At 42.3% G+C, this 20,572-nt stretch overlaps 7 protein-coding genes and 1 non-coding gene across 13 annotated transcripts; 5 read left to right on the plus strand and 3 right to left on the minus strand.

The window, feature by feature from the left end:
• The first annotated feature begins 57 nt into the window (after nt 1–57).
• Nucleotides 58–2,295, plus strand: LOC143374333 (aldo-keto reductase 1B-like). The gene is made up of 5 exons (XM_076822388.1): nt 58–313; nt 1,090–1,569; nt 1,642–1,848; nt 1,933–2,081; nt 2,163–2,295. The coding sequence occupies exons 1-5, from the start codon at nt 155–157 to the stop codon at nt 2,203–2,205; spliced, it is 1,038 nt and encodes a 345-aa protein (XP_076678503.1). The 5' UTR covers nt 58–154; the 3' UTR covers nt 2,206–2,295.
• Nucleotides 2,296–2,431: 136 nt separating this feature from the next.
• On the plus strand, nt 2,432–4,685 carry LOC143374091 (aldo-keto reductase 1B-like). The gene is made up of 5 exons (XM_076821961.1): nt 2,432–2,582; nt 2,740–3,025; nt 3,103–3,503; nt 3,571–3,719; nt 3,800–4,685. Exons 1-5 carry the CDS (start codon nt 2,514–2,516, stop codon nt 3,846–3,848), a joined length of 954 nt encoding a protein of 317 aa, XP_076678076.1. The 5' UTR covers nt 2,432–2,513; the 3' UTR covers nt 3,849–4,685.
• LOC143374099 (uncharacterized) lies at nt 4,612–6,392 on the minus strand. The gene is made up of 4 exons (XM_076821968.1): nt 6,261–6,392; nt 5,883–6,202; nt 5,125–5,562; nt 4,612–4,869 (listed from the first exon to the last, which is right to left on the minus strand). The coding sequence occupies exons 1-4, from the start codon at nt 6,274–6,276 to the stop codon at nt 4,612–4,614; spliced, it is 1,032 nt and encodes a 343-aa protein (XP_076678083.1). The 5' UTR covers nt 6,277–6,392.
• On the plus strand, nt 6,196–7,592 carry LOC143374096 (uncharacterized). The gene is made up of 2 exons (XM_076821966.1): nt 6,196–7,140; nt 7,218–7,592. Exons 1-2 carry the CDS (start codon nt 6,837–6,839, stop codon nt 7,442–7,444), a joined length of 531 nt encoding a protein of 176 aa, XP_076678081.1. The 5' UTR covers nt 6,196–6,836; the 3' UTR covers nt 7,445–7,592.
• Nucleotides 7,593–7,714: 122 nt separating this feature from the next.
• On the plus strand, nt 7,715–8,870 carry Mrpl43 (mitochondrial ribosomal protein L43). Its single transcript, XM_076821965.1, has 4 exons — nt 7,715–7,944; nt 8,220–8,326; nt 8,386–8,591; nt 8,671–8,870. The coding sequence occupies exons 1-4, from the start codon at nt 7,808–7,810 to the stop codon at nt 8,794–8,796; spliced, it is 576 nt and encodes a 191-aa protein (XP_076678080.1). The 5' UTR covers nt 7,715–7,807; the 3' UTR covers nt 8,797–8,870.
• A 4-nt stretch (nt 8,871–8,874) lies between these two features.
• Gpat4 (Glycerol-3-phosphate acyltransferase 4) lies at nt 8,875–18,514 on the minus strand. 6 transcript variants are annotated; one of them, XM_076821953.1, is made up of 10 exons: nt 18,330–18,514; nt 13,681–13,938; nt 13,458–13,595; nt 13,242–13,376; nt 12,844–13,080; nt 12,256–12,489; nt 11,919–12,034; nt 11,695–11,836; nt 11,411–11,619; nt 8,875–11,009 (listed from the first exon to the last, which is right to left on the minus strand). In XM_076821953.1, the coding sequence occupies exons 1-10, from the start codon at nt 18,480–18,482 to the stop codon at nt 10,922–10,924; spliced, it is 1,710 nt and encodes a 569-aa protein (XP_076678068.1). In that variant the 5' UTR covers nt 18,483–18,514; the 3' UTR covers nt 8,875–10,921. The 6 variants fall into 6 exon arrangements, with proteins under 6 accessions (XP_076678068.1, XP_076678066.1, XP_076678071.1 ...); XM_076821951.1 differs by having other exon boundaries at nt 13,666–13,938; nt 18,330–18,513; XM_076821956.1 differs by lacking the exon at nt 12,844–13,080 and having other exon boundaries at nt 18,330–18,513.
• A 277-nt stretch (nt 18,515–18,791) lies between these two features.
• Nucleotides 18,792–19,871, plus strand: Atpsyne (ATP synthase, subunit E). The gene is made up of 3 exons (XM_076821967.1): nt 18,792–18,923; nt 19,352–19,508; nt 19,657–19,871. Exons 1-3 carry the CDS (start codon nt 18,870–18,872, stop codon nt 19,704–19,706), a joined length of 261 nt encoding a protein of 86 aa, XP_076678082.1. The 5' UTR covers nt 18,792–18,869; the 3' UTR covers nt 19,707–19,871.
• A 136-nt stretch (nt 19,872–20,007) lies between these two features.
• Nucleotides 20,008–20,080, minus strand: Trnak-uuu (transfer RNA lysine (anticodon UUU)). The gene has a single exon. It is a non-coding gene; the product is annotated as a tRNA-Lys (tRNA).
• Nucleotides 20,081–20,572: the final 492 nt, after the last annotated feature.

Below are 20,572 nucleotides of genomic sequence, written 5' to 3' on the forward strand. Positions count from 1 at the left end.
AATTCTATCATCGTATGCGAGAGCAGAGGTGCGTATATACGGGTCTGTTGTCGGATGGGAGTAAAACGGAGCCAGTTTGATATGTGGCACATTTATAAAAGGAGCTCACTATTCGAATCTACCGGCACTGTATTCTCGATCGCGCGGGTAGTCAATGCGTCAAATCTCGAAACGTGCTTCAATTGTGTTAAAACATCTTTTTCATCCGAGCAATAAATTCTACATAAAAGCATCGAAAATGGTCCTGAACGTACCTACAGTGAAGTTTTACAATGGCAACGAGGTGCCAGCTTTCGGTCTGGGCACTTGGAAGGTCAGTAACACGTCCACGTTAATCAAATTTAGCGAATCATCTTACCGGAATGTTCTCGAATATTTATGACCCGTGTTGCATATTATTCTGAGTTAAAGTCGGACTGTTTTAATTCTTGATTACACGTTTGCAAGTTCCTCGATATTCCCCGATTTAAAATGCAATATGTTCTACAATATTCTGCTCGATCATACCTGGAATATAAATGGTTCCTTGATCGCGACTTTGACAAGGTTACGGTTTATATTTCTTGGTACTTGTGATCGAAATTCCTCGTATTATTTAACACGTTAGCGTCGCGCGATATCCCTGATAACGCGGACGAGAGTGGTGAGCCCCAATATACGCGATACACATTGTTCCAATCACTCCCTAGAGGATCACTAGCGGGAACGACCTTAGAGAACCCTGATTTAGCATATCAAGATTTGAAAAGATATTTGAATTTCTTGTAACCGATAAATTTCTTGAGACTAGGATTTATGACGTTATTTTAATATTTGGTTAATATATCAAGCTTCAGCATTGTATTTAAGCGAATTATTTGATGTTACATGAAGTTTTGTAGCAGTACTTACGTATAAACGAATTTTCTGTTATTACTTTAGATAGATAGTGTTGCACAAGAAGCGAGAGATAAGCTATTAATCAAAGTTCAAATTGATGATATCAGAACATGGAAAAATAGATTAGAAAAGAAATGCTTTGCTCTTGTGCAATATCATTTTCCTTCCTGTTATTATGTAACGTGTAACAATCCGACCATTGAATTTTAGTCTAAACCAGGAGAAGTTACTCAGGCTGTGAAGGATGCCATAGATATTGGCTATCGTCACTTGGACTGTGCTCATGTCTATGGAAATGAGAAAGAGGTCGGTGCAGCTATCAAAGCGAAAGTTGCAGAGGGTGTTGTGAAGAGGCAGGACCTCTTCGTCACAAGCAAACTATGGAATACCTTCCACAGACCAGACTTGGTCGAGCCGGCTGTTAAGAAAACTCTGTCGGATCTGGGTCTGGAATACCTGGACCTGTATCTGATTCATTGGCCGATGGCATACAAAGAGGGAGACGACCTCTTCCCGAAAGATGCAGATGATAATGTCGCCATGAGCAACGCAGATTACTTAGACACGTGGAAGGCTATGGAGAGTTTAGTAACCAAGGGGCTTGTGAAGAATATCGGCGTTAGCAATTTCAATTCTGAACAACTAGAGAGAGTGCTGAAGAACTGTACTATCAAGCCAGTTACAAATCAAGTAAGCAACAAATCTGCTCAAGCTACGCTAACATTCGATAAGTAGATTTTTATAATGATCGTGTATTTACAGATCGAATGCCATCCGTATTTGACTCAGAAGAAGCTCTCCGATTTTTGTAAAGAAAGGGGGATTGTTATCACTGCCTACAGTCCGCTTGGCTCCCCCGACAGGCCATGGGCTAAGCCCACAGACCCAGTGCTGCTGGAAGATAAGAAACTGGGAGAGCTTGCAAAGAAGTATAAGAAAACACCTGCCCAAATTCTCATTCGATATCAGGTATGTAATAACATTTTTAGTTATTAGTTGTATTTCTACTTCGAATTGTCGAGTAATGGGAGACTTCTCACAAATCTTTTCCAGTTGGATCGCGGACACGTAGTTATACCGAAGTCAGTTACGAAATCACGAATCGCTCAAAACACTGAGGTCTTTGACTTTACACTTGCACCGGAAGATATGGCATATATCGATAGCTTCGACTGCAATGGCAGAGCCTGTGTAATGATAGGGTGATTATATTTCTACTATCATCTCGCCGTCGCTTTCCTGCCATCTGTGTGTTTAACATGAATATTTATATTCTTTTCCAGCATTGAGACGAGCCCCTACTACCCCTTCAACATTCCATTTTAAGTAAGCCATCTGGTTAAGTTAAGCAAGCAATAAATCTGTACAAATTGATTCTACGTGAATTCGTATAAAATAAATGCATTACAAAACAAACATGCGTGTACGTCGATATCCTACAAACATTATCCTTTTTCTATTAAAACTACGAAGATGACTATCATATGTGAGACCTTGCAATGTAAACTGAAAAATAATGCGATTGCACATTGTATATAAGTACCAGGAGATACGACAGCGGCATAATATAAGTAGCAGTCGTGACTGTGCAATATGTTCAGTCTCGTGAAGTTATTGGCAGTGCGTAATTCATTATGGAGCAAGAAACAGTGAAGTTTAATAATGGCAAAACGTGCCCCATTTTGGGTTTGGGTACCTGGAAGGTATGCCATTGACTGATTCGACTTGAATCCTGCAAACAATGCATTACGAAAAATTCACCTCATATAAGAAATACTTATTATTATCTATTACATCAATAGGATATGTATCCACTTTTTAAGATTCTATGATTCTATGTTTTCTTTCTTCACTGAACAGTCCAAGCCTCACGAAGTGACCCAAGCAGTAAAGGATGCTATTGACATTGGCTACCGTCATTTCGACTGCGCCCCAATTTACGGGAACGAGAAAGAGGTGGGTGCAGGGATTGCCTCGAAGATCAAAGAAGGCGTTATCAAACGCGAGGACATTTTTGTGACGAGTAAACTGTGGAACAGTCGGCATCGGCCCGAACGAGTCGAGCCTGCTTTAAGGAAGACTTTGAGCGACCTTGGCCTGGAAAGCCTTGATCTTTATCTGATGCATTCGCCAATTGCGTTTAAGGGTAGTTTTTCTATTGTAGCAAACGAGTGCACAAAATAGTATACCGAGAATTAAAGAGATGATACTTTTTTTTTACAGATGGCGACGTAATTTTTCCTACGGATTCTAGTGGCGCAATATTAACCGAGGACGTAGATTACCTTGATACTTGGCGCGCCATGGAGAAGGTCGTAGAGAAGGGTCTCGCGAAGAGCATTGGCGTTAGCAATTTCAATGCCGAGCAGGTGGCACGAGTGCTAGACAATTGCAAAATAAAGCCAGTGACGAATCAAGTGGAATGCCACATATATTTGAATCAAACGAAGCTTTCTGAATTCTGCAAGCCCAAGGGCGTCACCCTCACTGCTTATAGCTGTTTCGGTGCTCCCGATAGATCTGACGCTAAACCTAACGACCCGAAGATATTAGAAGACCCCAAAATTAAAGAACTCGCTGCCAAATACAATAAATCTCCGGCACAAATTATATTACGATACCTAGTACGTATTTTAAAACCAGCGTCCAACTTTTACTCAAGGTCACGCGATCGTATCTAATCTTTTGCAGGTACAACGCGGGATTCTAGTGATTCCTAAGTCTGTAACGAAGTCGAGGATTCAAGAGAACTTCAACATTTTCGATTTTCAGATAAACGCTGAAGATATGAATGCAATAAATGACTTAGATTGCGACAACAGACTGGTGATCTCGCGCAGGTATGTAAATAATTACAGTGAATTTCTCCCAGAGACAATTTAAAGTATCATTTCTTCTAACAATTCTGTGTCCCTTTCAGTTCCAGCCTTAAAGATCACAAATACTTCCCTTTCAACGCAGAGTTCTAATTCCATCGTGCACAGACGGGACGAGGAGATAAATCTGGTTTTTATCAATTTAAATATACCTACGCTTAGTTGCACTGGCAGGACGCAGATGCATCGCTATCTTCGCAGCCGCAGGAGCAGCACTCGCAGTACTCATCCTCGCTGTTACTATTATCTGCTAATTGCTCGGCAGTTGGTTGGTACTCGTCCTCCAGCCCCAACGGCGCATCGCTGCAATTGCACTCCGCCTCCGACATCCCGCGAGAACACTTGCCCCTGCGGTTGCATCTGCAGTTCCCCACTGGCCATAAAAAGTCCTTGCAGGTCATGGAAGGGCACATTTCGCAGGGACTCGGATCACAGGGCAGCATGAGCGGCTTGCACGACTTTCGAATGCCTTCAAGTTCGAGGAAGATCAGTCCCTGCCCTCGTCAACGCAAGACCAGCTGCATCACGTACCGTGATCCGCGGCTGCGCGGCGCGGTAGCTCGCAGAAAGCTTTCCTCAACGATGGCTCCTTGTACGAATGAGCCTTGAAAAGTTTGTTGCAGGGGATGTCGCAAGGCATCATATATTTGTCAACGCACGGTTTACGAGCATGCCTTGGGGATTTGGTGGACGATGGCGGAGGGCATACTCCGTATCCACAAGGCTTGCAAGATGTAGTTGTATATCCAGTCTTCCGCGGTTTAGGTGCTTTATCGTCGACCGCTTTTTTCTCTTTCAATTCTTTGTCGAGGCTGGGAGACGTCGGTGCTTCAGTGGCCGCCGACTTTTCGATCTCCTAACGCGTGATACGATACGATGCCGTTACTTGTAACGATAAAATAAAGTGTCTTACGTTATCGGTGCTGAGTAGATTCGTCGTTTCTTCATTTTTAGTAGACGAGGCTTCCTCCGTTCCATTGTTGCCCTTCCACCAATTCGGTATCCACGAAGACTTCTTCTCCACCTTCTTCTCCGATATTTCCGGCTTGCTTGCTTGATCCCCCTGGTTGTTAAGATCGTGGTCGGAAGTAGACACCACTGCGTCACTTCGCGCCTGTGCCAGAAACGAACACGTTTACCCTATTATTACATACTTTAAACCAGGGCTGGACAACCCGCGTGGGGTTTGTTCCCCCTTGCCTGTTCCGCTTGTCGAATGGTTCAAGCGAGAGGTAATGAGATAACGAGGTCGTAAACACGCCATCCGCCTCGATTATAGGGCTCGCAAAGCTACACCTGGGGCTCGCGTGCAACCATTTGACCGAGCAATAAAACTCCTATCACCGGCGATACATGATTCTGCACTAACAACATCGTTCTCTTCCCCTCCGGCCATCCTCTTTGGGTGACGTCCGGTTGGTTTATGCCACAAGCATTTCTTAGGCACGCAGCACATCCTCTGACCGCAGCTTAAATCCTGGAGGCAACCGACCTTCCTTCTGCCGCAAACGCTTTTGTACTCCCTGGACATCAGCAAGTGATCCATGTGATCCTTGAACACGACCTCTTTATGTTCCAGCTCTTTGATGCAATTCTTCAGGTTCAGCTCCTCTTCGGCCAGCTGGCGGATCTTCGACAGGCATAGTAGATCCTCGGAATGTATCGAATGGAGGCTCGGGGTCTTGTAACTCTGCACCTCCTTCTCCAACTCGTTCAGGGAGCCGCTCATCTCCTTGTTCGCGAGCTCCAGGGACTCCAGCTCCATGCCAGTCTCCTCCAACTTAACGTCGGCTTGAATAATCTTCTCCTGCAATTAATTGCGAAACTTAGAGGCGGCCTGCGGGAGTGCTCTTAAAGTGAAATAGCAGCCCTGATAACCATCTGTCTCCAGTCTGGCATCAGATTGGTAGCAGGGTCTGGCTCTGGCTTGAGAGCGCAGAGCCTGACGGCAGAATCTGCTGCGGATCTGCTGCCGATCTGACATCAGGCTCTGCACCTCGGAACGCAGCCATCTGCGGACACAGACGACTACGGTTCCCTGGCTATCAGGGAGATGTATCTAGAGCGCGAGAAGTCGAGCACACTGCCGAGATTTACCCGCGTTTAATCGCTGAATGTCAATCGTACATGCAACTCCGCCGTCTCCCCGTTAAGCTCCTTCACGGTCTTCTTCAAGGTCATGAGAAGCTTCTCGGTTTGGTCCGGAAACGGCGAGAACGCCTTCATGATCTCGCGAGCCCTGCTATAGGGGGCGTCCTCGCACTTCTCCTTGGCCTTCCACATGCTGAACGCCATCAACGCCGGGATCGAGCGCTCCATCGTCGTTATCTTGTCCCGCAGATGCTTCTGCCTGCCTATAAGATCGCAACGGCGCTCCTCCATCTTCGTCGTGATGTCCTCGAAGTACGGCGAGCAGTGCTCGTTCGGCTCCGGGTCCGGCTTCGGACCTGGAAACGGAAATAGAGCATAAAGTCACCCGGTTAATATTTACCTTGCGTTACTCACATTTGCACCGAGACATTCTGCGCCCGGTAGATCTGAATTCCTGACCAAAGTAGGATTTATCAGAGGCAAGCACTGTAAAGGAAACGGGGTCACTGTAATTTCCTCGCAAACTCAACAGGGCCTCGTTGCATCGCGTCGCTTTAGTAACGGAGAATTTCTGATCGGGTTGGCTTCACGATCTTTCCCTTAGAATTTGCACATCGCGCATTCAATTTCCCGCTGACGGTTTCGAGCAGAATGCCTGTCAGTGTCGCGGTCCTAGCAGACTGAACCTGGTTGCTTCATCGGTGACGATTGAAATTAGCTTCATCGAAAAGAAGAGAGAAAAAAAGTGACCCGTCGCAGACGTAACTCGGGGCAAGGTTGCGCGTCTGTTTTTTTCCAAAATGTATTAGTCCCCAAAAGTCACGCGTTAATTAATCCCAACAAAAAAAGAAGCTGGAAAAACTGTTCGATCATTTGAAATCTGGAGGAGATCGAAGTGAATAGCAATGTTACCTCTCGACTTAGTCAAGAGTCAGTAATGCGCCTCGCGCACCCCTGAAACAATAGCTCTCTAAGTTTAAGCGCTGACGTATGAGTAAGATGTTTATAATATTTGATAGAAGAACGGAGGACCTGACCAGCCGTGACACGGACGATGACAAATGTTCGCTGATAACCGGAACTAGCGCCTCCTTTCAGGACAGCGCAGGCAGCACGATAACTAGCTTGACTAGGGCGAACTACAATTTCGAAGATCGCGTATTGTACGGGCAGAGTGGTGGCCGTAAATTTAGCTATAAAAGAAGAAAAGCTTGCGTCGGAAATGGAATATTCAGCGCACCCGCTGGCGTCAGCCCTCACCATGTTAAATCCTCCATCATACGTCGCAATACAAGTTCGTCCCTCTAAGTCCCTGCACCCTCTGCTACCTGTCCTTCGTTTAATAAAACCGTTGCTTCTTATTGATAACAGACGGGTCTCGACTCATCTTCGTCTGGCCCCAGAAGCCACCGAAGAGTAGGCTACTGAGGATCCTAGCTCCCCTTATGCACGGCCTCCTCATCGGCTTTCTATTTATGGACGCCGTTCATCTCTGGCCAGGAGAATTTCTACCCACTTCGTTACCGTCTATAGTGCCAGTTCCTTTACCTCCCATTAAGTGCAACGTAATCGAGCCCCGCTGGTTCGACAACAGTTAAGTCTCCTTGAAAAGGAAGCTCGGTTAACGCTTCATGGCTCTCCATGCTCCCTTCCCCGCCGAGGCATCTGGATGCACGAAAATGGCTGATAAGAAAATTGTAGAGCGCTGAAATAAAGATGAAATACACTCGCCTTTCGAATAGAGTAATCGGAGTATTAATATCAAACCGCCGTTGTATTCGTTAGCTTAATAATTTGTGGCACAATTGTGCTTTCCTAGGCATTGGAAAATGGGGGGAATTCTACACCGGAAGCTGAAGGCGGAGGCTGAATTGCAGGCATGCGTTATCGATGAACGCCGCCGAGGTGAATGGCGGTGTGCGTGATTCGAAGAAGCGTTATTTACGTTTTTATTCGGAAGAATGTCAAACAGTCATTTATTCCTCAAGCGTGGTTATCCACGAGCACCTTTTGGCCTCGGCATTGGGCGTTACGTAGGTCAACTTCAGAGAGTAACTTTGAAGTTCTGTAAAACTCACGGTGCGAGTATTGGAGTTAGGTAAGGCTTCTAATTTCCTAACCTGTTTGCGTTAAACACGTTTGTATATTCTACGCTGATGGTCTCCGGCAAGAAGGGAATTTATCTCTACTGCATTCAACAATTATATTAAAACCCTCGTTCTATTTAACTCTCCTCAGTTCTTTCATTTTGCCCAGCGTAACCTGGACCATTTATGCACAGTCTTTAAGCGTTGTTTGAATGGGAATTATTCTGTCACTGCACAAACGCACCTGCGAATTCTTGCCAGGGTTAAACGGTTTTGTTCTGTGCAGGAAGTTCTTGGAGAATGATTTACTCGATTACGCTAAGGAGAATCCTGGAGTCGTGGTGTACGTTAAGGCGAGAAGACATAGGAGTCCAGTTATAACGGCGGAATATTGTAAGTTAATGTCCTCGAAAGAGGAGAGACACGGTGTGTAAGAATGTTTTTTGTTGTAGTGAACGGAGAGAGACATTGGATGTCCATTGCTAATTATAGTAGAGAGGAGATTGTACGATGGATGGAATTATTGCGAACGCAATATCAAGACGGCTCTTCTTTACGACTGCTTAAATTGTGGCATACAGAATTCCCTTCGATTCAGGGGCCTTGGAGTCCTTTCACCTTCAAAGATCCAGCTTTGGCTCAAGCACAGTATCCAGATGTAAATGTCTTCTCCTTTTAAACGATTATATTAGGCTTCATATTTTTCGTATGCATTGTATATTTTAATCAATTTTCAGAGGAAACTTGGCGCACCTATTAAAGTCGGAACTACGGCGACAGAGGAGTTCCTGAAATTATACAAGCAACAGCAGGAAGCTGAAAATGTTACGAAAGAAAAGAAGGTCCAAGAAAATGTTAATTGAATAACACTTTCAGGCGATCTTGATGTTTCGTTGTATATAAATAAATAGTGTAAAAATAAATGTATAAAATTACACATCTCGGAGCTCTGAATCAATAGAACATTACACTTGCTAAGTAACATTCTTTTCTTTTATTATTTTGCATGTTATTTTACAAAAGAATCTAATAAATAGATCTATCTAATATCGAGATAGAAAGTTTAATGTATGTACACATATCAAATCATTTGTCGGTTAAGGAATATAAGTCTCTAACTGCTATGAAACAAATGTATAGAATTTTTGTAAATTCACATATACCACCCATCGGTGTACACAAACTTCCGGCGCGCATGTTTCATTATCCTACTTATACGAAATTAATATACTTCGCTAAAATACGAAATACAACACACTGTAAGGCGTAGAAGATTTGTATAACAATCGAACGTAATCGTTAATTTGTGCTCTATCATTCTGTGATGTAAGTATAAGAACGACTAGTATATCACCTTATATGCAATATCTTTTAATACGTAATAGAAGCAGAATTACAATTTAAGGATCAGCGTGTACTATATCTTTAATAGTATTTAATGCTACCGTCAAACTTATCGTGACAGTTACACAATATTTTCCCTCTAAGTTCTCATTTCTACGACGGCCTACATATTCATTGCTATATAAAAATATATTTTAGATTTCATGTAAAAAATTGAACAGTGACATCGTATGTAGCACCATAGTTCTTGAATAAATGAATACGTAAACTAATCCTCAAACTAAGTTACTCTATTCGTTTCACTATCAAATTCGACCTGTTAAATAAGACATTCTATTTTTGTTACTTTTTTTTTTCATTTTTATAACAATCCACAAATATAATATAAAACATTACGCTGCTCGGCGTGACCGATTTAGTCTTCATTTGTATTATGTGTGAACATTAGTTATATCAAATATAAAAGTGTACTTGAGTAAAAAAAAAGGACTGAAGCAAATGTTTAACTGCCTATTCTTTTATTCAATGCTCAGTGTTTTCATTAAGGGATGTTAATGCAAAGTATCGCGATCATAACGAGTATAATACCTAACTTCAATTAAAATAATTAAAATACCAACTTGATAATATGTAAAATATTTACAGCAACTCATTGAAATTTATGATCTTTCTTATTTGATAAATATACGATGAGTGTAGTTCAACCGAGCTTCGCATTTCAACTCACGCGTACATTTGTACCATCGCTTTTTTTTTTAATTTTGATGATGTGAACTATAAAAATATAAAATATGTAAAATACATTCTTAATTAGGTTGCAATGAATATGACTTTCTAAATTATATCCAAGGGATGGGTACTACAATTTTAACCTGGCGTGCTCTAATTTCTTTCGTTGGGAAATATGAATAAATAGTTTATTTTTTAGACTACAATAGAGACATAATGTTCTTCCCTATCGTTTTTATAAAAAGAACAGAAAAATGCAATTCCCTATATGATAAATTTAAATCCTCGTATTAAATCAATGAGATGATGGGGGTGATCTAAAAAAATGTTAGAATACGAATGAGATGACTTTGAGATGCTACACACACACACATACTCATACACGCATAGCGTCTCAACATTGAGACACAGCATTCCACGCGAGACATTTCGTTAATGTATAAATAATAATAAATTCATAATGCCTCGCTATTAAAAATTGACAAATGTGGTACTCGCAGTGTCTCAACTATGTATTTCAAATGTAACGCTACTAAAAATTCTGTTCCATAATTCCTCGATAGAAATGATCCTCACAGTTCTCCACCTTCAAAAAGTAACCACGAAGTACATTTCTACTTAATAATATAAATAACTGATTTACAAAGACATCGCTAAAAATTCCATCTGACACACTGAGACACTTCTATGGAAATGTATCTATCGTGTCGCGCGTAAAAGGTAATACGATAAAATGCAATGTACCATATTTGTGAAATTAAACAAACTGAATCATACACACAGACTACCTTTCCCTCCAGCATCAAACAGATATTCACAACAAATACGGAACGGCGCATCAGATGAAACGTTCCGGTTTAAGCAAAATATCACACATAATATCAATCGTGAAGGTGCGACTAGAGATGACTTAGTTTATTCGACTTTAAGTCGTTTACTAATTTCCTCCTGCTGCTTCTCTTTCCACTCTTTCTTTGGCTTTATTCTTTTCAGCTGGCCATCCCTGTACAAGATTTCATTGCGTCAGTAAAATGCCTTGACGATTTGTAGGTTTAAGGATGCATCGGACGTACAATATTAGACAAAAGTATATGAAATTTGAAATACTCGAATATCTACGTCTTGCGCATAGTAAATCTAGATGTAAAGAACTCGTACGATAGTTGGAGCCTTATTTTTACTCCTAGAAAGGTATTTTTCACTTTACAAATGCTTTTTCAAGCATTATTTGAAAATTAATATCGTTATAACTCAGCAATCGTATAGTGAATTCGTTTAAAATTTTTGGAGAACATCAGGGAGATTAAGAAGAACAATCTCACAAATTCTCATCAACTTGGTACGATTTTGAAGATGGGTCCGATACATCCTTAACAGAAATGAATCTATAAACGTTTAACCTACCACTGCAAGTCGACCAGTCCGCCTTGTCTCGCTATCACAGACTTCACCCTGTTTGCGAAGTCAATGGCGCTCTCCCCTTCGTTTCTGTACATTGGCGGAAGATACCAAACGTCGCAAACTATGGCCCAACTTGACATAGTCATGTACAAGTATTGTATCATTGAGTAGCGACTGCTGTTCCAGAACGCGTCCCCGAATCTTGGATCGTACTAAAAGGATCAATGAAATTAGATTATCCACAATTGCTGTGTAAATGTAGAGCTACCATGCGCAGAGAAAGTTACCTTTATAGCAACAGGATAAATAACACCGCCAACTTCGAAGCTGCCCTTTTTAAACTGCATAACTGACGTATTATTTATACACGTTCCTTCTGGAAATATGAGAATTGGCGGGTTCGTAGGATCGGACACATGTTTTTTCAACCTAAACGACAGACAGAGAATGAAAATGAGAATTCAAGAAATACATCTGTACAGAGGGAAGAGTCGTTCGTGCATCTATTTACCTTTTCGCTACTGCTTCCCTATCTTTAACTTCCGATCGCTCGAACCATATATGAGGAGAAGCACGAGCCAAAGCTCTTTGAAAGATCCCTAAGAATCCACCGTGCCTCTGACCTATCTAAATTAATATTTACTAATTAATGGTATAAACTGTTTTACACAGTGGACGCAACAAAAGGGCAGTTTGGTAATACAAGCACAGGATTAACAGATGAGTGATATTAAAAGACGATTAAGTACTTTTCTTCCCCGGTGAGAATAGAGGTCATGCAAAAATTAAAGAAAAATTACAGGGCGTGACTGAAGAAAGATTATTTCGGCGAACTGGGGACCACGTACCAAGGAGTAACAGTTATCGCACATGAGTACCAGAACATCTATGGGTGATGTGTGGTTAGCCACACAGATGCCCCTGATAGGTCGATTCGCTGGATTATGGTAGGTGATTACTGACGACAGGGCACTCGACAATACACCGAAGCACATTATGGAGACTTTGTAATTCAGCCACCGCTTGAAACTACCCTCTGGAATGTAGCCCACAACTGCAGTACATACTGTCAGCCACATCACCTGTAAACCATAAGCTTTGCACCTGAGAAACGACGAACCCCTCTGTATCGTTGCTGAGCAGCTTTACCTGCAAAGCAAAGTTACAGGATACTGTTACCTGTAACATTTACTAATGCATGTCAACTTTCGTCGGTAGCTAATGTGTACTGTTTTAGGGGATTTACAGGACGGAAGGCAGAAAATTCGCTTCGTCCCAAGTTTAGTCTACGCCTTTATGGTACAGGAAGATCCCCAGCATGTATATTTAGGACAACCAACACGTGTTTTAAACAGATACATTCCCAAGCCACGAAATGCCCAGTGAGAGAGGAATTTTGAAAACAAGCACGACCCATCCACGTAAAGGTGTATTACCAAAGAGCATGTCAGCTGCGTGGACAAGATGCACACATCGATCGTGGAAGTGTGATTTGCCACACACATCCCTCCATTCTTTGGTTTGTGCTCTGGATTATGGACCGTAATCGTGGATGTTAGAGACTGCGCTATTATCCTGAACGCACTGAGGCTAGCCTTGTTGTACACCCAAGACTTAACGCGGCCATTTGGTAGCAGGCCGATAAAAAATGTCGAAACTACAAGGTACTGTACCTAGGGAGCTCTGATATTAGTCATTTTGAAACTACAGAGTTCAACGACTCAGAGAACAAGTTATTTTCCTAACGATAAATCTCCTGTTATCTAAGACTGCAAGCTTGAAGTAAACCCTTGTTATAATATGTGAGTATACATTAAGAAATCACTCGACTTACACCTATAAAACAGATGAGTATCCTCAAAGGGAGGAGAAAGCAGTATCGCATGAAGAATCCGAACATCCATATGACAGTCAGCTTCCAGGAAATAAATTCGTAGTTCGTATTTGTTCGCGTTAACAGATTCCAATTCTGAAACGAAGGATACCAATCTGTCGTTAAGTAATTGGACCACGGTAACTGCCTCGCAGAAATTCGATCCAGAAGTCTAACCTTGAGCTCTTCGGCTTCGAAACGCGATGTCACCTCGTCTTCGATAATAGCCTCCACACCAGCCTTGATGTACTCCAAGCAAATAGCAGGCTCGAATTCCCTCTTCAAGGTCTCGAAGGAATCTCTGCGGATGAGGGTCTGCAACGACAGCGCCTCTCGTTAATCGCGTGAAAAATCTCCTAGCAGGCTTCAGGAAAACGAAAAGTACCTCGCTTTTACCAACCACAGTGGACGCTTGAGACTTCGACTCCTCCAGATGGTTCCTGTGATTCTGCATCTCCGGCTCGGGCACCAGGATCAGGTCCTTCGACCTGGCTATCACGTTGTTACACGGAACCCCGTTCTGCATCTTGTGCCTCGCCCTCGTCGAGTTCTGCATGTTCTGCTTCTCGACGAGCGGCTCGTGCTCCTCTTCCGCATCGTCGTCCTGATGCCAAGTACCGTTCCTCTTCTTGACATTCTCTATGTTTTGCCTGCCGTACTGCAACAAAAAGCGTGCTCGGTAATTACCCGGGTATATGTTAGAATGCCCCTCAGGAATCTGTGCCGCGCTGTCTCTGCAAACGGTACCGTAGCTACATTGTTCAATAACAAAACAAAAGCGCGGAAGATAACGTGGATATGGGAGTGGAACATCACTCGCCTTCCAGTCAAGATCACGTTTGAAATTCAATTAAAAAGAAACAAGACAGAAATGGAATTGGAATGCAATTGTCACGAAAACAGGATGTCAGATTCAAAGATCACGATCTACTTAATAGCTTCTATACCCATGCGTATTCTTAACCGCATAATGGAATTCAGCGACAACTGATTAGGAAACGACAGTATACAGGAAATAATGTCGTAAGCATGTTAGAACGGATAATCAAATTGCGAATGTTGATTTTCAGAGCGTAGTACCTATTACCCGATCGGTGTGAATGATTGCAAAGCAATTACTCCTATCGATCCTCTATTTTTAGCGTACGATCTACATACAAGCTGCTCAAACACAAGGAAGACGGGCAAAGTGTCTGAGCAACCAGATTCTCGTCAGCTGATAAACGATAAAGCAAGTGAGAATCGCAGCGGGCGACGTGATTCTGTTGGCTTCCAAGTAAATACAAAGAGTCTCGAGCGTTGATAGCATCTATCGTCCAAATTCACTCTTTTCGAGCATCGGCGGCAGAGTTACCGAGATCCGCGGGGTCGCCAAACATTCGACGATGAGAGATAAAAAGGAACGTAAAAAGAAAGATGAGGCGAATAGTGGCATGACTGAAGTATATATAACAATGGGCCGATTACAACTGCATTGATCGGTAATTAATGAGCCCCGTAATATTCGTGAGATACGGCCTCGCGTGGAAAGCGTGGACGTTCGTTTCATCATACGTATTTCGCGACTCCCATTTTGTAAACAAAGCCGAGCGCAGCTTAACTGCTATCAGACCTGAGTGGCAATTAGTAACACTCGTTAAAGAAAGTCGTTCGACGTAAGGCGCACTGTAATTCTCTTTTAATTAAACGGACCTCCTCGCTTTTACACCTTGCCCCTATTCTTACGTAACAATTTCTAGCAAAAAAGTGATCGCTGGCTAAATCCGTCCCGTCATTCAGTTTCCTTTGATACGGTTGCACCGACGATCGTTTGCATATGCAAGTGCATCGTTCCTTCCAATGGAACCACAAACATATGCAGCGGATGGCGTAAAACTTTTCGTAAGTTTTCCTTCTGCTTTCGAAACGGGGATACAGCATTTGCCCCGCGTTGAAATTCCGCGAAGGACGACAGTTTACGACCGGGGCCGCGGATGGTCTTCGAATGAAAAAGATAAAAAAAAAAGGGGGGGACGTTGTTTGGAGCTATCTCGTCGACCGCGTGGCAGAAATGAATCTGCCGCGTCGACTATATTTTCCGCGGAGGATTTCAAAACCCCCAAAGTCGATAATACGCCGGCCGATTTCGACACGTGCTTCCGCGCGCTTACGAATTATTCCATAGACCGCCGAGCTGCACGGGCGATAACGATGACGAAAGCGCGATCGATAAGTGGCAAAACTTGTGGAGACAGTTGCTTGGACTTCGCACTCGGCTACCCTTCCGACTTTCATTCGCTTTTGAAAATAAAGCGATACGAGCGGGCATGTAACTTCATCGGTTCCGTGTGATCACGAGCGAAACGTGTGATCGAATGGAAGAGTGGCCAGATGCTGGAGGCAATTTCCGCAACATCTTTCGTCTTACGGAATTGTAATCTTATTAGACTTCTGCGGGAGTACCGTCTCCTTGGGAACTCCTCGGGTGCCCTAGAAGCATCAGAATTTCAATCTACTTCGGATATATTCGCGTGTCGCGGGCTAGGTGAAATTTTACGAGAGTAATAATACTGTCGTTGGTACGAATGAATAGTGGTAGAAGAAAGTGGCTTTATTTTCTGACCAATTCTCAGTGGCTCCATTTCAAAGCGGATGAAGAATATTGAAGAATAAGTGGTCTTGTTTACCACGTCAACCATCTGACGCAACGATACGAAATTGCTGAAAGGAAAAAAAATAGAATTTCAATGCTCTTGAATTACTGTAGTTTGCGTACCGAGGAAATATGTACCATTAGTTTCATCGGAGTTACCTGATTGCGGTAACCGCGGACCGCGTTGGTGGCTGAAGAAGATTTAATTTCGTGCGATCGTGCGAGTTGGATTTAAAGCAGTTTCAATTAAAGCGACTAGCTGCTTCGTTACTGGTGTTGACAGTACTGCAGAGTCACTAGTGCATCCATAGAATTCTGAAATCACTACTTTCAAAAGTGAAAGTCCCTCCGCAAACTTTCTTTGTTTAGACCCAATTCAGTACAAATCGATACCATTAAACGGAGCACCCAATCACGTGCACGATGTGCATCGTCCACTGAATTCTTGTGTACCTAATCGTTAGTTAGTTTATTCAAGTAGTTGCGCTCGGAATTAACACGCTGCGCTTTCAATAAGGTACACAAAGCGGGTATTCCCGTCGATGATGACTTTACGTTTAACCAGTCAAACGAATCGGTACGTTAAGCTTTTGGAACAGAATATTTGGCGTCGTTTAAAACACTTAGAGAATGAATGATCGTTTCAAGAAGGAATGACTTTTCAAAAGAACGACCTTCACCCTGCGGTGGAGTTTATTGTTCCGAGCGTGCTCTTTGAAAACCAACTGATTTCATTTCCGGTAGTGGACTTTACACCATTAGTTATCAGGATTTGTAAAAAAATATCGCTTATCGAAAATTGATCGATGACACGATTAAACTGATACGCGATATTTGCAACGATCGGGGATGAAAAGAAGTCGCCTGGCACAGAGTCTAATAAAGGCATTGTTCGCTTATTCTCCCTGCAGCCGGCACTGATTAAACGAGATAACTTTAATGCCATCGGCTGGGACAAACAAAAGCATCGTAAAACTTGTAAATTTCCATCTCTCTAATGCTGCCTGCATTCCGAGGATACGCCCGCACACGGTGCGCGCAATTCGGCAGGACGTAATTAAAATTCGAATCACAGCGAGGAAGTAGCGAGAAAGTCGAATTCCTCGATTTCGAAACGTCGAGAACACCTATTCGCGTGCCTGAAGCGTCACTTGGACAGTGTTTTGGCACAATGCACGCGACGCGCATTAGAATCTTTGTCCGCGAAAGATCGTGCCACTCGACCGATTCGCGGAAAAGCCTTGCCACGGAGGCATTGAATTTTCGTACACCGGTCACACACTCGATCGCTGGAGGCCTGCCACTTCACTACGGCTTTAAATCGATACGTGCACGTTACACGCGATGCAATACCGTCCACGGGCTCGCCAAAGTGCGCTTAAATTAATTCCAATTTAATATTTCACCGGGCACATTACCCTCGTTACCTTCGTCGCCGCTGCACTTAACAGCGAAATAATAAATACGCCAGCAATTGCTTCGAAACGTGACGACGCAGAGAAAATTCACGGTGTAGAAATATTTCACGATGTTACACGAAACTTTCGATCACCTATACGCCTGGTCCACTCGCAAGGACGCCGAAAACAGATAAAACGACGATACCTTTGATTCTTATCGAATTTATGCCATCCCCCTTTATCGGAAAGGTCACTTATTAGCGATTAGACAAGTATTTATCATTTTCACGGCAAAATCCCCGGGTATCCAGACGACTTCGAAGTACTTAAACCGCGGACAGATTAAATAAACCGAATCCCCTTATCTTTTATCAATGGACATTGGTTTTTATTCAACGAGCACGTCTCGTGGAGATGACGTTTGCGGCTGCTGTCACGAGAACAACGTGCTTTTCGACGGTGAAATTGGACAAGAGGAATCCGTGAAACGGTCTTTTGACATTACAAATGATAAATCGAATTACCGCTACTTGTTGATGGTTAATTAGATACGGATTGGGCCGAGGCTCGCGATTGTATGTTTCATTGATCGAACGCCTCAAAACACGGCCAACGATTCGGCATTATTAACGGCGTGTAAACAGAATTGTCAGGGGGCATCTAGGTACTTGATCGTTCGAGAAGAAACGTTCGAAAATTGGCGCAAATCTCGACACCCGAATCGAACATGCCACTTCAATTATGCGAACGGTTTCGATGCATCCACCTAAATTCTGCATATTTCTCGACAGAAATATATTTATAATTAACACGTGTTCCGCACGACAGGATTCGCCGCGACCAATGAATATCAAGCACGATATAACCTGTAGAGGTGCATCGGCATTACTTCGTTCTCTATTCGTAACACCGTACTGTATCAATCCGCCAGACATGTATCGTCGGTTCAATTCACGATTTTCAAAATTCCTTCGCATGACAAGCCCGATTATCACCCGTCCCGCCCGAGAGGCTTACCTCGAATAGCGCCAGCAGCAATTTTATGTATAACCTTCTGACACCGAGCGACTTTCCGATGGAAGCCAGAAATATAATGGCAAGCAGGAACATAAGAAAAGGTGTTAAAAATAACGAAATCGTCAAAGATATCACCATCCACAACGACGCCATTTTGCTCACTGCCGAGAACTGTCCGAGAAATCTAAACGATCCTTCGTTGAGAACCTGCGGCTATGCGCATTACAGAAACGCGTCTGCGATTAATGCTTTACAGTTTCGCCGCTAGAGGGTTAATACGATAAGGCAGTTCTCATTAGTCTCGTGTAAACGACATTAGACTCGAATCAGATCAGCGTTATATTCTTTAAATCATTGATATTATTCTGTTAGAATGCTTTAAACGCGATAAATAATAATATTTATTTGAATAATGTTGATGAAAGAAATGATTACTAGACTTTGATAAGCGCGCCAGAATATTTGAAACGGTTTTGGCGAAGTGGGGATGACTTGACAAGAGGTCTACCCAGAATGATTATTCCCTAGCGTACTGGCAAAATGTCGTCTGCCGAGGCATCTCCGAGGCCCTTGCGGGTGTCTCCTGTGATTAAAGTAAGCATCATCAATTTGTCGCAGGAGAATCTTTTAAAATCGTATTCGAACATTCTGCAGTAGGATATTTGCCAAGAGACGTTATTCAGATTTTCTTCTCTTACAGAAAACAAACGCACCTCGGAGCGGGTGCTTTCGCGCTGCGATTACATTACATAATTTTTATGGGATTTCATCGAAATATCTTTCATTGATTACCCGCGAAAATAAATGTAGACATTATTCATTCACGTTTGCTGACATATTAATAGATTTAACGATAGATTGTCGATAATTTATGTTATTCTGTAAGCTTCAACTGTACATGTATGTTGTTAAAACAATTGAACGCTGTACAATGTCACTGTACAATCGTCTCTCATTAATTTTACAGTAGCTTCCCATGAAGCTTCAGAGGTATTTACCTTTTTAATCATTGTTCCATACAGTTTGCTCGATGGAGTCTTTTGCTAACAGGAGTTCTCTATGGAGCTTACCATCATCGTAGGTTCAGCAAGAAAGAAGAGGCACTTCGTGAGAAAGCGCTGAGAGAAAAGCCCGAGCGGGATGCAAGGCTCGCGAAAGAGAGGAAGCTCGCTTTGGAAGGTAAAGGATATAGTGAGAATAATAGCTACTAAACATGACGCTACTTTGATGTATTCAAGACTCTGCAAATCATATAACAAATATTTTTGAGTATAATACATTTACGTTTTACTTTCGTGCACTATAATTGTACATCTTTCTGTTTCAGCTGAGAAGAAATGGCTAGACGAGCTAAGCACTCCAAGTCGTTCCAGCTAAACAGCGATATTACTTTATTGTTAGTGTACTTGGTTACTACCAACTTGTTTATTGAATAAAGAAACCATTATACAAGCTTGTGTTCAGAATCTACAGTAGAAGTTACGAATAAAATTTCCATTGTATAAGTTTCAAATAAAATAACCTGCGATACATTATACTATACTTTGAAATATAAGTACTTTGTTTCAAATTTTTTTTATCAAAAAATGATACATTACCATATAATAGATATTCCACGTTTCTAATATGTCGTGTAATTTATCAAAAACTCAAGTCGCTTTTATGAGCAAAAAGTAACCGCCCGAACAGGGACTCGAACCCTGGACCCTCAGATTAAAAGTCTGATGCTCTACCGACTGAGCTATTCGGGCGTTCGACATATGCGTTACAAAACACTTTGTTAACTGAATATTATTTTTAATAGATATTTACATCTATAAATATAAATACAGTTAACGAAAACAAGTATAGCTTTGGCTTGGATCATAATTTTCATGAAGCAATTGTTATATAGCTATTTCTACACTTATTAAGATGTTAATATAGAAAGAAAGGGAAACTTGACAGTATATGGTACATATAAGTGCCGTCTTAACATAGAGGCGAAAAAGACAGCCACCACAGGGCCCCGGAGCTGAGGGGGTCCCTAAAAAATTGAAAAATTAAAAAAAAATGGGTTGTAAAAGCTAGAAAAGAATTGGAAATGGGCCCTCCAACTGTGACGGAAAGAAAATAACGAATAGATACACCAAATTTTAGATTTTAAAATGGGGCCCTTTTTCGTGGAATGCACCCCACGGTTAATCTTATTTATTTATTTTCATAATTATTCACTTCGCGTGTTAGCGCGGTTTTTTTTTTAT

The sequence above is a fragment of the Andrena cerasifolii genome, chromosome 10, assembly GCF_050908995.1.
Source record: "Andrena cerasifolii isolate SP2316 chromosome 10, iyAndCera1_principal, whole genome shotgun sequence".
In the NCBI taxonomy this organism is placed as follows: domain Eukaryota; kingdom Metazoa; phylum Arthropoda; class Insecta; order Hymenoptera; family Andrenidae; genus Andrena; species Andrena cerasifolii.